The 17,061-nt window shown below is 34.8% G+C and overlaps 1 protein-coding gene across 1 annotated transcript; it reads left to right on the top strand.

Annotated features, from left to right (window-relative positions):
• The first annotated feature begins 10,545 nt into the window (after nucleotides 1–10,545).
• On the top strand, nucleotides 10,546–14,682 carry LOC148278561 (uncharacterized). Its single transcript, XM_088231235.1, has 2 exons — nucleotides 10,546–10,637; nucleotides 13,715–14,682. Exons 1-2 carry the CDS (start codon nucleotides 10,593–10,595, stop codon nucleotides 14,522–14,524), a joined length of 855 nt encoding a protein of 284 aa, XP_088087361.1. The 5' UTR covers nucleotides 10,546–10,592; the 3' UTR covers nucleotides 14,525–14,682.
• The last annotated feature ends 2,379 nt before the right edge of the window (nucleotides 14,683–17,061 follow it).

The following is a 17,061-nucleotide window of genomic DNA, read 5'->3' as shown; positions in this document are numbered from 1 at the left end:
GTTTTTCCTTTTTTTGTTTTTTCATATTTATGTATTTATTTCGTTAATATTTTTGGTTGCTTATGTGTATTGAGCTACTTGTTACTATTGTTATAGTTATGCAATTTTATAAATTTTTGTTATGTTTTTATACATGTATTTTTTTTTCATAATTATGTTCAATATATGTTAAATGCAATTTATGCCATTTATGTAAAATAAATAAATAAATAAGTTATTCACCCCAGTAATCATCGAATCAAACCAAATTCTTCTATAAATGGCGTACCGAGATACTACAATGAAAACGAAAATATCTATGTTGAGTGGCTTAGCAGACGCAACTCAGGGGTGGTTTTATGGCATTACGAAATTGAACAGTCCCGATTACTATCTAGCGCCCTAGTGATTCCAAAACATCCCAAACAGAAGACGTGGTTTTGAGTGGTACCTTATTTATCTGTCAAGCGGCTTCCTTATATCATACTCGTACATGTATGTACAGGAGGTACCAAATACATTTGTTGATTAGGTAACTTATAAATTTGCTAATATGTGTAAAGTGTCCCGGGTCTGGAGTCCAGACTATGGATTCTCTTATTCCCTTGTACTTTTTCCAAGTAATATTTAGTTTAGTTTAAGTCAACGATATTCCTAAGTTCTACATTACTATTAAAAATAAATAAAACGACTTTGTTTTTAACAATATATTTTATTATTTATTTATTTGTGATTTATTTATTTATTTATGATTTCACGTTTTACATAAAACTTTTTTTTAAAATACGAATACCTCACTGGGCACAACCCGTGTCGAGGCATTCATTTACATGATTTAATATATTATACTATTAGTGTCTAAAAAATATACATTAAATACATATAAAATATTACATATTTACATTTAAATCCACACAGATATATATACATATATAATAGTAAGAGAGAAAAAAAACAAATAAAAAAATAAAATTTTAAAAAGTAAGAAAAAGAAAACAACATTATATTATTAGTACAGCTCACACATTTAATTACTGTGCAGACATTAGGTCAAATAACAAGCTATTGTCGGCTCCCAGTGATCCAACATCCGCACAAATGTCAAATGTTCGAGTATATGACATATATTCATAGAGACACTGTGTGGATACAAATACAAAACACGAAAAGCAAAAAGAATTATATATTAACAAGTTTACTGCTTTGGGGGGGTGACCATCTCAAGACACTTCTCGGGACCCTAATGAATAACCACAAAGTTAGTGCTTCAAATATAAACTTTATAAATAGAAACATTCGTGTTCAGAAACCGGTCGGCGTATTGAGTTAAAAGCGATATTTACAAAATTAATATTACAGTAACAAAGGTCTACGATGTATGCAAGAGAAGCGATTTGCTGATGAATGTCGATAAATCGAATGTGATGGTTTTTGAAAGAAATGAAAGTATGACTAAATGTGAAATCACTGCGAATGGAGTTATACTAAAACAAGTAGAGGAATTTGTGTATCTGGGAAGTATGTTCACTAGGGATGGAATGACTGAGAAAGATATTGAAAGGAGGCTGAGTGCCGGGAACAGAGTGAACGGTGCACTTAAATCGACCTTGGCAAATAAATGCTTGTCACAAGAGGCAAAATTGGCAGTTCACAACGGAGTCCTGGTCCCGTCCCTGATGTATGGGAGCGAAGTATGGACTTGGTAAAACAGGGATGAAAGTAGGCTGAATGCTGTCGAAATGCGATCTCTCAGGCGAATGTGTGGTAAAACTATGTACGATAGATGCACAAATGTTGAGATCCGTACATTATGTAAGGCTGAGACAAGCATTATCGACAAAATCAAGAAAGGAGCTCTGCGCTGGTTTGGACATGTAGAGCGAATGAACAGCGAGAGAACGGCTAAGAATATTTACAATGCGAATGTTAATGGACGCAGAAATAGAGGAAGACCGAGAAAGACATGGCATGACCAAATCCAACAAATACTTAAAGATGGACATGTCAAAAGTCGGAATAATCGGCGCGCGTGCATGAGAAGATGTATGAATGTAGAGGAAGCGAGATCTGTATGCAAAGATAGAGTGTTGTGGCGTTCTATCCTCTCTGCCTACCCTTACGGGGAAACGGCGTGATGGTTTGTTTGTTTTGTTTAATGTTACAGAAATCACAAAGCGACGATGGTAAAAAAATTAACAATTTTTTTCGTGATAAGGTTTACGAAAATTTTAAAGCCATTATTTTCATGATTTGACACCGCTGGTTACAGACAGCAGTGGTAAATTAAACCAACACCATGTATTTACATATGTTTCATCATAAGTAAGTCTGGATGACTATCAAGACGAGATAAATCGTTCATACATGCGTATCAAAAAGCAAATATTTTTTGGTAGCATTGGGCAATTTTTATTTCATGGTCGAAACATTTAGACTTATGTATATGGGTTTTTTCGGAAGTCAAATATTCTTATCGATTTTTTTTTATTTGCCATAAATCTTCTTTGCATTTTACAATAGGTACACAAAACTAACAAGTGCAAAATACGCTATTACATAAACACAAAAAAACCCACAATTCGTAGCCTGTGTGTGGGTAATTTTTTTTTTTAAATTTCAATAAAGGCCAATGGAAGAATACAATAGATACAAAAAAAGTGCTAATCATATTAGTTTATGAACAAAAATAAGGAAATAAAAATAAGTGAAAAAAAACAAGTTTTTAAAAACCGCTTTTTAATCCATAATTTCTAAAAAAAATTGAATCGAAACAAATTCAAAAAAATAATATCAATCATAATAAATTTCGTTATAAAATGCAATGAACGGTGTTGAAACTATTAAAATATGTGTCTCTGCTCAAGTTTGGATTTACAATAATAGATTTAATGTACATTATTAAATATTTGCTATTACAATTTAAATGTAGGCGCATACAAACATATTTAAGATTCTGGTGGCAATAGATTTCTCGTAGCTTCAAAAGTTCAGCTTCCTGAAATAATTTGTTGTAGAGAAAAGCTAAATTAGTATGAAACATAATTTTAATCTAAACTTGTTGCAGCAGAGACGGAAAACATTTCTGAGAAGGAAATATAGAAGTCTAGACATTTACATGGCCTATGAGCTGTCATTGACTGGTTTAAGTGGCCATTTTACACACTGTAAAATGTACTATTCTGCCCATGTTTGCACATCCACATTTCAATAACTCTTCCATCAGTTGACTTTTGCGAAGGAATTATATTACCTACTCAAAAATTATAAAATATATAATGTAAATTTACTGTTCAATAAACTCTCCTTCTGATTGCGATGCCATGCAAAACGATTTAAACCGCTTCGCAACGCACTGCCAATAGAATGACCTATGCTTAAACGTCTTGAAATGCCATAAAAAAAACATTTACCAGGAAAAAAAAAACAACATTTGTTACCTTTTATTTCAATAAGATTAATATTCAAAACAAAAACAGCTGCAGGGATTTGGGAGTCATCTTGGACACAAAACTTATTTTCACACTCGTGTATACTCAAATATCAAAATCATGTAAAATGATAGGCTTTCTAATGAGAGTATGTAAACCATTCAAAAATTACAACACTGCCGTGGTACTGTATACCTCATTAGTCAGAAATCACTTAGAATATGCCTCCTGCGTCTGGAATAATCAATACAACATAGACATGAACTTAATAGATAAAGAACAAAATAAATTTCTTTAATTTTTTTTAAATTTTTTTTATCAATATTCTTACAGAGATGAGGTAGATTTTTTTCAAATTCAGGATTATCGATATTCGAGCGTTTACAGGGCTTATGACCTGTCATTGGCTGGGTTGAGTGGCCACTTTACGTTTTTTTACAACATTCCCCATTCCGCTTATTAGCGAATATCGACACTGGTACCATTTTGATTCTTGTATATATCTTATTAAATGAGAAAGAAATTTCTTTAATACTAGCAATATAAATTCCCTAGTTTCAGTAATCCAAACTTACCTTGCCTTCACAAAAGGCGCGCGATTGCGGATCAATTATTTATCTATTCTTCTTCACGTGTCATGTCGGGTCCCCCCGACGTCGACGACCACTTGGGGGAAAGCTTTTCTATCCTGAGCAGTGCGAAACAGCTCCTCGACAGTTCCGATTCCGGTCCAAGCACGGATGTTCCGAAGCCATAAAAGCTGTTTTTTTCTGACCCCTCTACGTCCTTCGATCTTTCCCTTCATGACAAGCTGAAGTGTGGCATATTTATCACCTCTCAACACATGGCCAAAATATGAAATCTTACGGAGCTTAACAGGGGTGAATAGTTCTCTATTAGTATTGGCTCGACATAATACTTCATTGTTGGTTGTCATATCGGTCCAAGATATTCTTGACATTCTACGGTGGATCCACATTTCAAATGCTTCAAGGTGGTTTATTATATTAACTTTAAAAGTCCACGCCTGTACACCGTACAGTTAGACAGACCATAAATAACATAAGACCATTCGTTGTCTCAGCTTAAGGTTTATATTATCGTCACAAAGAAGATTTTTTATTTTGTTAAATCCTGTTCGGGCTGCTTCTATTCTGCATTTCATTTCAATGTCAGGGTCTAGATTTTCATGGATGATACTGACCTGAACTGTTTCACTCTCTCAATATTGACACCTTTAAATTGGAGATTTACATTTAGATGACTCTCTTAGATGAGAGAGATAAAAAGTTTTAGATAAAAACCATAAGTTTAGTTTTGTTTTCATTAATATTTAAACCAAAACGTTCACCGACGGAGTTAATCTTATCAAGCACTTCTTGAAGATCTTGTATATTGTCTGCAATCAGAACGGTTTCATCTGCATATCTAATATTACTGATGGCTACAAAGTTGACCTTCACACCGAGATTTGTGCCAATCAGCGCTTTTTTGAAGACCAAGTCAGGTTAAACAAAGTAGGCGAGAGAACATAACCCTGTCGGACCCCTCGCTAAATGGGAATACCTTGTGAAGTATTTCCATTTTTCAATTTAATAATAGTTTACTTTATCTATAACTTATCTATAATTTACTTAATAATGAACAATGAAAAAAAAAATCTCTTTCACTCTGCCAAGAATTGAACCATGGAACCTCAGAATGGTAGGCAAAAGCGCCAACCACTACACAACAAGGCGGACTTATACCACTCGATTTACAGTCCTTACTCTGAATTAAAACCTGAGAGTAGCAATTGAGTCGAAAACACTCGTCCAAGGCCTCGATTCTCGGTCACCTTGACGATAAGGTTGAAGATAAATTCTCTCTAACGTTTACGAAGATACACTACCGACCTCCCACCTTCAAGTTTTGGGTAGGTACATCGACATGAAACAAAGGGAAGCGTACGTCAAGGTACACATTTCGTTATAGTTGAAGGTAAAAGTCTCCCGACCGACTACAAAGATATACTACCGATACCCCCACCATCAAGTTTTGATGTAAGTACATCGGTTTATACCGACGGGCCTAGAACTCCTCGATATATTTATCTACGCATTAAAAGTGTCAAACATTTTGTTCCACGGAGCAATTTTTCCTGTAATTATGATTTATTAAAAATTTTAATCGTTTTGAGGTTGGCACTTTTTTTCTTAAAAGCTTATTCAAAATATGAGAAAGAAATAAGTAAATTTTGAAGTCGAATTAAATTCCGACATTACTGTCAGTTTAATAAAACGAACACCTAGATGCGAAAATAATGTCGCTAGGTTCTGTCCTTTTAACATATAAAAGTATCTAGGCATTAGAAAGTTACCACTGTAAAAAAAAATAGTTTTTATAATTTTTCCATCTTTCTGAGAGAACGTATAAGGTAGTTGTAGTAGTAGTAGTCGGCCTTGTAGTCGCTCAGTACTACCTCAGTAGATAAATGCAGACGATCGTTAAGAATATCGTTTTGGCAATGGTTAAAAGTCATCATATCATATTTCAGCGACCTTTTTATGCTTGAATTGGGATTTATTGGAATTTGTAATCGCTTTGAAGCAGGCACTTTCTATCACAGAAGCCTATTGAAAATATAAAAGAGAACTATTTTAAATATTAATGACGTAAGGAACGCGGACTAATTGTTTGCGGTCATTCATTGGCTTGTTTCGATCATACGATGTCGATATGACAAGTAGGTAGAACATACCGAGGTAAGATACAGAAAGTACAGAAGTTAAGTATATCGTCTCGATATGTACAGATGAAGATAACGTTCAAAATCGAGGCACAGCTCTGTAAATAAATAAACGTTTTGGTTAATTGTTTTCAGCCGTTGTCCAGTATGTAATATAATTCAATCAGATGAATTTCTTCTCAAAAATATTTATATACCAAAATCGTGTTTTCAAACAAAACACCCTATTTATTTTGTGGATTCAAATTGGCCATGAAATAATAATGTAGCTTGAAAAGTTCTAGGAAATTAAATATTATTCGAGATGGTTGTAAAATAGCTGTATTTTTGGTCTGTTTAAAGAAATATTTCTCTTACTTACTCCAGAAAAACTCAACATAATGTACACCAAATAATATTATTATTTAATAAATCTAATTCAATCTTGTTTTTAACTTAAATGTTATTAAATATTTGTAAATAACCACTCACCGAATGTCTACCGGTTTCGAGACGTAACCGTTTCTTTGTCAGTACACCAAATAAACCAACATGCAAAAACGACACGACATGCATTTTAATAAGCACATGCACTGATTAGGACAAACAAGCGGCTTCCTTGGTGTAGTGTCCAGGATGCTTGACTCACACTCGGAAGGTTCCGGGTTCGATTCCCGGTGAGAACACAAAAAATAAATGTGATTTTTCTCAAGCCTGCGTGTTCTGTAATTGGGCTTCCTGGCCTGTTGTGGTGCAAAAAAAAAAAAATATGAATGCACTGATGAGTATATGCATATTATATTGCAGTCAAATTGTGGAGTTTCGTGCCAACTATTACTTATGAAGCTCTGAAGTTAGCCACCTAAACGCAAAATACCAAAAGGGCTGTAGTGCGATTTGGGTCATTTTCTTTTAAAAAAATATGAGCGATTCAAATCCCATGCAAACAACAAAACGAAATTTCGGGGTCTTCGATTTGTGGCCCTTTTGAATTTAAGCAGCGATATGTATTTTTGTTTAACATATTACAACAGAGATGAAGAACATTTTAGAAAAGAGAATACATAATTCAAGGCATCCAAAGGTCTTATCCCCTGTTATTGGCTGGTTTAAGTGGCTACTTTACTTTTTCTGTAACATTCAACATTCTGCCTGTATTGAAACATTTTTATTCCTTCGATTATTTCACTGGTTGACGTTTGTAAAGTTTTAGAGCTGAAGCCTTTATTGTTGCGGGTGAGTTTCTATCTAATGGCAACATCAACTTTTATACTTCTTCTTGGACCAGGTGGATTTATCAACGATGTTTTGAATTTGTCAATTTTTTGGCAGACAAGGACTGGATTCGACCTCCTAGGGAGCTGCAAATATAAACATATTACAACAGAGATGAAGAGCATTTTTAAGAAGAGAATTTAAAAGTTAAATAAGTTAAAATCGTACGTGTTCTCCAATTTCGAAAAATTACTAATCGCTCTTCTTAACAGCGAAAAAACTATCTATTCACTAACTTTATCAATATACAATTATTAATTTTGTAAAAAAAAAAGTTGGACTTGGTTATATTTCAGTTAAAAAAAACACCCACAGCACTAGATAAATGTCACGGTACTTTAAAAATTACTGAAACTGGTCAAATACATAATTAGATTTTTTTGTAATATGAAAAAATACTAATGTACTCATTGTTTATCATTTGTTAGAGTCAAAAACATTTAAACTGTTGTGTAGACTTGATTATTCACTCTTTTCACAAAAGTGCAATTATCTCAGTTTAAATTTTCTATGGCTGGCTGTTTTCTGCATAACAACATTCAATTACTACTTCTTTAAAAACTTCAATATTATAATTATGTTGTAGAGAAAGTTGTTTTTTTTCAATATTTTTGTTGAATTAATTTAAAATAAAATACTTCGTAAATTTACAACACACGAGTTTAATACATTCTAACACGACTAGTTATATTTTTTTGTTTGATTATAATTTTGGTTTTTCTTTATTTTTGTTAAAATATCCAAGGAGTTTTTTGGCCGCTGTTATGACTTAGATGCTTGCTGGGTTCGATTCCCGGTAAGTTGACAATAATAACTGGATTTTCCTTAAGCGGTAAATAATCTCAATTAAATCTCATGTTTTTAATAAAACAAACGATATTCGTAGCTTTGCATGAAAAAAAATACCCCGTTTTTCTGTTTATTCTACTACTACTACTACTACTACCATCACGTCATTTCCCCATTGGGATAGGCAGAGAGAATGGACCGTCGCACGCATCTATCCTGGCATATATTCTTAGCTTCTTCACATTCATACATCTTGTTATACATGTCCTTCGGTTCTGTCTGCTTTTGACATGACCAGACTTAAGATGTTGGTTTATCTGATCATGCCACGTTTTCCTTGGTCATCCTCGTCACACGTTACCGTCCATTTTCGTCATATTTACTTGTTTTAGCAATTTTTCGTCGTCCATTTGTCCTACATAACCAAACTATCTCAGAGATTATTAATCTTATCAGCTATACTTGACTCAGATTTACACTCTCGCCCTATTTCATCATTCGTAACCCTGTCATGCATTGATTTCACACACATTCGTCGAGGAGATCGCATTTTTAACAGCGTTCACTCGTCTTTCATCCGTCCTCTGCCAGTTCCTTGTTTCGCTTCCATACATAAGTGTTGAGACTAAAACTCCGTTGTGCACTGCCAGTTTAGCTTCGATTGACATTTTTTTATCAGCAATTACTATGCTTAGTACGCCGTTCATTTTGCTACCCGCATTTACTCTCCTTTCAACATCTTTTTCTACTCTTCCATCTCTTGAAAACATGCTTTTCAGATACACAAGTTCTTCTGCTTGTTCAAAACATTCGTTGTTTACGTGTATTATGCAGTAACCTCACTTTCCCTTCCAAATACCATCACTTTTGACTTACTTTCGTTCATCGCCAATTCGCTCTCCAGGCATACATCATACATTCTAGAGACAATTTTTTGCAAATCTTATTTGCTGCTTGCTAACAAAACTGCATCATCAGCATACAAGTTTATTGATTCAGTTTTATGATAATACAAAAAACGTATTTCTTTAATTTTTTTCAATCAAAATCGTATTAAAAATATATCTACTTTTTCGAAGTGATTCCCTGGCGGTACAAATTTTTACGACTATTTTTTTTTTGCAAGTGGAGTTAAAAAAAACAGAAAAACACACCATCGTTTTCAAGCTATAAATAACATAATTCTAAAAAAAGTATGAAAACTCTACATGATCTATGTTCAAGGGTCAAAGCGGTAATATCGACGACAGAAATTTAATTCAGTAAATGATCAAGATACGCTGCGGTTGGTGTACCAATGCAGCGCCCTATGCACCATTAGGTACGGAATGAGAATATTAATGAGTTAAAATACTTTGAATTTCAAAAAATGTATTTTCCTAAGAAATATTATTTTTATTAAATTCAATTAAAACTGTCATGAACAATTTTCACATCGTCTGATCCGAAGACTAAATGTTATTAAATATTTATATGTAACGGGGTTTCGAGACGTACCCGTCTCTTCATCAGAACATCAATCAAACCAAAATGCAAAACCCACTACACCATAGTTGTTGCACAAAAATATAAAACCAACACGAAATGCATTTTAATAAGCACTTGCACTGATTAGGACAAACTTGCAGTGATTAGGTCACGAAAATATTTTATATTGAGAGATAAATAAATGAAAATAGAGGGAGGGGTTGAAAGGAGGGCCGTGGGTTTAATAGGTATTAGGTGACCATTACAATGGAACATTGTATAATGGGCTATATTGAAAGGTTCTTCGATTATTAATCAAAGTAACATATTTTTTTTTGGATTTCCTAATGTGAAATAATTCCATATTATTTACCGGTAGACGTAGGACATTCTAAAAGTGGTCATATCATCATCCCTTTACCGCATCTTATGATGCATAGGGCACTGTATTGGTACACCATCATTGATTTATTTTTTTAAACTTCAAGTACAAAAAATAAGCGGACTTATTGCTAAAAGCAATATCTTCCAGCCAACCAAAAAACAGACTGGTCAACTTTTTTGTTACATGAAGGTAAGATAATCAATCTTACGCTTCAGGTAACAGTCCAGGGACAATGAAATATTCTGGTGTGAAAACATGTGAAAAAATATTTCATATCAACCATGTCGGGAATCGAACCCGAGACCTCTCGAATGGTAGGCAAACGCACTGACCATTACACCGCGAGGTCAACATCAGTGGTTATATACAAATATTTAATAAGATTTAGTGAAATGTATGAACACAAAGTTAATGCTTTAAATATTAATAATAAAAATAAAAAAATCCACCTTGTATTGAATATTCCTGGATACTCGGAAAAAATCATATAAATACTGTGAATTTCATTCCGCTACATCGTGTAGGTACTATTCTTCGCTAAAGAATACAATAAGATAGCAACATGTATCAGAGACTGATGGTGTTGCTCCTAGGAGCTTGTTTTCTGGTAAGAAATTACATAATATTTAACGATGAGAGAGTTCCGAAGATTTCTTTCGATTTTAATTTGTTGATTGACTATTAAACCATGCCAAAATAAATCTGATTGTAATTTTTGTTTTATCAGCGCTTTGATTATTCAAAGTATGTCTAAAATAACTCCGCGTGTGATGTTTCAAGTTGTCCTCCGCTTATTTCCTATTTGTTCTGGCCATTGGTCAATTTACGGCAAGCCAACCGGAAATCTTCCATTACTATTGTTTTTCCTACATTTTTTCGTACATTTTCTGAAAACTTTGCCGTCCAATTGAACGTAGTTATGCAGAAAGCAGCCAGTACACAATTTTAAAAAATTGCGATATAAATGTTAGCGGGTGCAGTAAGGTCAATTCTTGTTCTGCTAAAAACAGCCAGACCGTTTTATACAAAAAACTGTGCAAAAACCTTCTGAAAATGGTGTTGATCACAAAAACGGTATTTCTCAAATTGCAGAAAACACTCAAAGCGAGAGAAAAATCTTAAGTTCCTTCAAAAATCACTAAACCTCGTCAAATTAATAACAAGATTATTAATTGTAATATATAAAAAAACGAATGTGTTTATTGTTTATCATTTGTCAAAGTCAAAAACATTCCAACTGTTGTGTAGATTTGATCATTCACTTTTTTCACAAAGGTACTATTTAAGTTTCACTTTTTTATGGCTGGCTGCTTTCTGTATTACTACATTCAATTTAAACGATCCAACTTTTACCGCGTGCAAGAAAATATTTATTGTGTCCAATGAGGAAGTTCAGTGTCTTTTTATTTTTTTTTATTTGTTAATAGACTTTTAAACTAAGTCAATAAAATTAATTTTTTATCTCATATCGTATTATCGGAGCTATGGTTTTTTAAAGGTTTGTATTTCCGCGTGTGACGTCGGAAGTTGTTTTCTGTTAGTTCTTCCCATTGGTCCGCTTACGGTAGGCCAATCGGATATCTTTCTCAGCTGTCACATCATTGGTTGGTTCATGTGAACCTGTGACGTCGATCAAAGTAGTGCGTTTTTATTAAAATAGTTTTTATATTTTTTTTCGAACATTTTAAAGAAACTCTGCGGTTCTATTTGATGCTCTAATTTTTACCATGTGCAAGAAAAAAAAATTGTATCCAATTTCCCGTAGGGCTGAGGTTCTTCATTTAATAAACACGTTTGAAACTACACCGACACATTCAAAATCAAACCGATAATTAACATATTACAACAGAAATGAAGAACATTTTAGAGAAGGTAATAATTAATTTTTTTTTGCACCACAACAGGCCAGGAGGCCTAATTACAGTGGTGAATTACATCACAGAGCACCCAGGCTTGAGAAAAATCACATTTTAATTTTTGTGTTCTCACTGGGAATCGAACCCGGAACCTTCCGTGCGTGAGTCAAGCGTCTTGACCACTACACCACGGAGGCCGCCTATCTAGGTCTAGGCATCTACAGGGCTTATGACCTGTATTTAGCTGGTTTAAGTGGCCACATTACACACTGTGTAACATTCACCTTTCTGCCCATGTTTGAACATTTATATTCCTGCTATTCATTCATCTGTTAAACTTCTATTTGCGACAAGTGCCGAAAGCACGCGCCCGGCTTGCTTGTCGTTGGCTGGAACGCCTGGAACACCCCTCCCGCGCGTAAAGTTCCGATTGAATTTCCGTTATAAAAGATGCGGAAACAGAAACGGAGGGCTGTTGCATCACTAATGTTCATCATTAAACGGTCGATTCTGTGTGGAACGACTACAGGTGGAGAACGAGTGATTATATTGCGCGGGTAGCACAATTATTATATAAACGTGATGAAAAACAGGAGGCATTCGAGGCCGAAGAAGATGATGAGGATCATGTGCCGGAGGAAGACGAGGTATTGGATGTGGAAAGAGAGGTGGAATTGCACGTCAGTGACGATGAATAGGATATTCAAGCGATATATGGCAAGTGTGGCTTCCGAACCTTTATTTAACCGGTCTAAAGATGGAAAATGAGAAAGTTCAGTAACAAAAAAAACGTAAAGAGCTTCATTATGGTCCAAGCTGGTTTCTCAGCATGCGTCTCTGTCTGAATACAGATATAAATTGGAGCATGTATACGATACTCGGTTTACTAGTTTAGATGGACTAGCTCTCCCTAAATTCAGTGATAAAAACGGAAAAAAAACACTAGAGTACAATATACCAACAATTTATAATATACTCCCATTAAATATTAAAAATCAAAAAAACTTATCTGGCTCAAGAGAAAGACGTGTGCTGAGAATCTGGCTTTTAGAACGTGGTTTTTTATATTCAGATTTTTTTGTGTTTTTCTCTTTTATTTTGACAATTTTTTTATTTTCGATGTACACATTTTTCCTTTTTTCCATAGCAATAAGAGTTTTATATGTTTATAGAATTTAAGAGATAAGATTATGTACATATATTAGAACTTAACTATAAGCACTTATGCAGTTCAGTAGGACTTGATAATTTATATGTCAATTTTTTGTATGCTTTTGAAAAACATTTATATTTTTTTAATGAATTGTCCCGATTGTTTAGTTGGCTTCTCGGTAACTGGAAACCTATCACAAAACTATATCGTTGATTGATTTCTGAGAAAAGGGGACACCGTTCAAAGAAGTTCATTTTTTTTCATACCTTAGCGAGAAATTTTGCCCTACAATTAGCCCTACGTTCAGAGCAAAAATCAGTTTTACCGCGCGTAAGAAAACATTTGCACTGAACGTGGCACTGAATTTCATCGTTGTGGAATGAAAAACTACTACCATCGGGGAGACCGCTTGCCCGTCAACCCTTCACAGTACTGCTAGTTGGTTAAAAATGGTGCGAAATCCATAGTGACTTTAAAATTAAAGAATTAACCATTTTTTTCCGTACAATTCATCCGTTTCGTTGTTCATAAAATGTAACACTTGATCTTTAATGTTTACTTACATGAAGTTTAGAGTCTATTGTTATTTTAGTGATGGCTTTATTGAATCATTTAATGCTACTGGTAATTTATGAATATACAAAAAATCAATCATGCATTGTTTGTTTATTACAGGCTGAAACATACGCTGTTACTTTCTCCTTCGACAAAATCTCACGCCAATTGATCAGAGAAATAACTGAATGTAACAAGACAGGATTCCAGTGTGACGATTGTGGTTTTAGCGTTGAGTGCATTGAGGCTCAAGACCAGGTCTTCATTGTGAACCGCAATCCGTGTGATGCTGGATCTTCGTGTTCCGATATTACCGGACAATGCACCTCACAACCTAATGCCAAATGTGACGCCAACATGAAATTTGCCATGAAATGCACCCAAGTAGGTCTCTTTCCCAATCCTTTCAATAGATGCGAATACACCTTATGCCAGTTGGACTCTATGGGCGTGATAGACCCAATAGGTAAGGTCAAGACGTGCAGTGCTGGATACGCATTCGATCCTTACACATCTCTGTGCAGAGTCAAATTGCAAGTGGGCGAAGGTTGCACCCCGCTGATCCAACCTTGCTTCAACTCCTCGACAAGGGGCATAATCCCCGGACATCCGAGTATGTACTACATCTGCCTTAGGGATGCGAACAACGTGTTACTCCCCCAGCTGTACCTGTGCCCTAGAGATCAAGTTTACAACACGACTCTCCGAGCCTGTCAGGACATTGTGCACAACAAAGGAGTCGATGCAAATAATAAGTGTCTGACGAAAGGATACTATTATGTCCCTAACAACTGCCAACAGTACTATGAATGCGGTGGAACAGGATACGTACCAGCATTGAGGAATTGCCCCGACAAAAAGCGATTTGATGAAAAGTTGTCTTGGTGCATTGACTTCACATGTTCACAGCTTGACCCCTTTAAATTGTAAAAAGAACCAGGCGCATGGATCCACTGACGGAGATATTCAATACTACCCCATTGCTGCAATGTACAAGCGTTTTATTCAGAATCTAAATTAATTGTCATATTTTCATTAAATCCAATTAATACTTAAAGTGAACTGTTAATAAAATAATGCTGTCAAAACTTCAGTTTTTTTTAAACCCATTGAATGATACAGATTTTTTTTTTGAGTTTTATTGTTTTTAAACCCAGTCCACCTTTTACTGAGAATCGTGCCGGGTGTCCAGTGGAAGATTTCACACTTATATGAATTCACAAAAATATGGTAAATTAAGTAGACACGTTATTTGAAAAAAATATTACTTTATTTAAAGTACACAAATACGGATTTTAATTTTAAATACAAAATTTTATAAATGCCAACCTTTCAAATGCGAGCACTTTTATAATATTTTAAGCATATTTTCAAAAATGCGTTGGCAGAGATTGCTTGAAATTGGTTTCGGAAAAAAATGTTCTTGAGGTAGCTTCATAAAAAAGTCACATTTACTCAGATCAAACGATTGTGGTGGCCAGGAGCTGTCACCAAGCCGAGAGATTACTTTTCTTTGAAATTAATCTCTTACGGCATCCATAGACGCATACGCAGTGTGTGCAAACTATTGATCATATCATTATCAAGCGATATTTTTTTTTATGAGTGTTAAAGATTCCTCTACCTGAAATAGCGCACCAAACAGTGACCTTCATGTTGTTGGTTGATCGTATATTTTCCTTGAATTGTGTTAACTCCAGTAAAATATTTTTTTCTTGATCTCATAACCGTTTAAATGAAAATCTACTTCAACACAGTGAAAGATGTTGCTCAGCCGTGTTTCCGTAGGAAAAGTCCTCAACATCCTTTAAGCATGAGTTAATCTTGTTTGATAGTCATTACTGCTTAATGTTTGGACTATTCAGATTTTATAAAAATGAAGCTTGAATTTTTTCAACGTCGTTGATTTAACGATTCCTAAACCAACGAGCGCCTTTCCGTAACATCTATGGATTTTCCACCACTAAATCACTTACACCTTGGATGTTTTCATCTGTTAAGACATATACTCGTCTAGCTGGACTTGGAAAATTTCTGGTGATAGCTGACATAGCTGTCTCCGAAACTTTAAATCTAGGTACCCACTTATTACCCCAAAGGCGCATCACTTATTTGGTGGATATTGTAACGATTACAGAACCTACGCCAGCCCCAAGCGAAACATAGCATGTTATGTACGCTTCGATAGCAAACAGACGCACCTCGTCGCCAAGTAGATGAATTGGTTCAGCCGAATGAATCTCACCCACATGATAAAGTTTTCAGATCTTTTACTTCACAAAAGTCAACAGATGGAAAAGTTGAAGAAATGTGGATGTTAAAACATAGGCAGAATGGTGAATGTTACACAGTGTGTAAAGTGGCCACTTAAACCATCCAATGACAGGTCATAAGCCCTGTAAATGCCTAGACTCCCACATCCCCTTCTCAAAAATGTTTTACCTCTCTGTTGCGACAAATTTTAATATGAACAGCTCCCTAGGGAAAAAATCCAGTCAGTCTGCAGGCATTTGGACATGCTCGAAACATTGTCGACTCTTTGAGTTCTCTTCAAAAAATAAGTTAAATAATTATACTTATCAAAACAAACAAATAACAGGTTTTCCTAGCCTGAATAACGAGCCATCATGGAATTCCAGGGAATGAAAAAGCCGATTTTGTAGGTAAGGGAGATGTATTAAATGGCATTATAAGTTTCTCTAACTACCCAGCTGACGGTCTTTTGAGTATCGCAATTAATAACATTTCTTCTAGCTGGTCCCACGAAGGGGACACCGCCAAAATTACAAATGGAAAAAATTACGCTCTCATTCGGCTTAATATCCTGTATCCCATCCCGTCTTTGGTTTAAACATTTTTTGCTGAACAAAAGAGATACATGCATCATTTGTCGAATGAGGATAGAACATTTCTGTACGAGGACCCACCTTGCGAGAATTGGTGTCTTTGACAGGAATCCATCTACATACAACATTTTACTTAATTAAAAAAAACGGAATCGAAATGTAGGGTGCGACTGGGGTCAGTTGTTCGATCGGTGACAGTTTATAAAATAATTCTTCTTGACATTGGCGAAAGCTTTAAATTTAGTACGTAACGCTATTTCATTTTTAAAAAAGAGTAAAGTAATTTAGAGAAGGGTTGCCTTGATGGGATATTTCTTTCGAAAAAACTACGAATGTATCTGAAGTATTCCACACAAGTCATCCTTAAATAGTTCTGCAACAATTTATTGAGTTTGTCCAAATTTTTTTAGACCAGGACCTGATTCAACTCAAATAAAGGTTTCAGCTCTTTTAATTTTACAAACATCAACATATGATTGAACTGAAGTAATATAGATATTCAAATATGAGCGGAATGGTGAATGTTGCACAGTGTGTAAAGTGGCCATTTAAACCAGCCAATGAAAAGTCATTAGCTCTGTAGATGCCTAGACTTCTATATTACCTTCTCGCAAATGTTCT

This window comes from Micrasema longulum, unplaced genomic scaffold (genome assembly GCF_059751315.1).
Source record: "Micrasema longulum isolate JH-2025_06_02 unplaced genomic scaffold, ASM5975131v1 h1tg000861l, whole genome shotgun sequence".
Lineage (NCBI taxonomy): Eukaryota > Metazoa > Arthropoda > Insecta > Trichoptera > Brachycentridae > Micrasema > Micrasema longulum.
The sequence above is the reverse complement of the archived record's forward strand: the minus strand, read 5'-3'. Positions and strand labels throughout refer to the sequence as shown.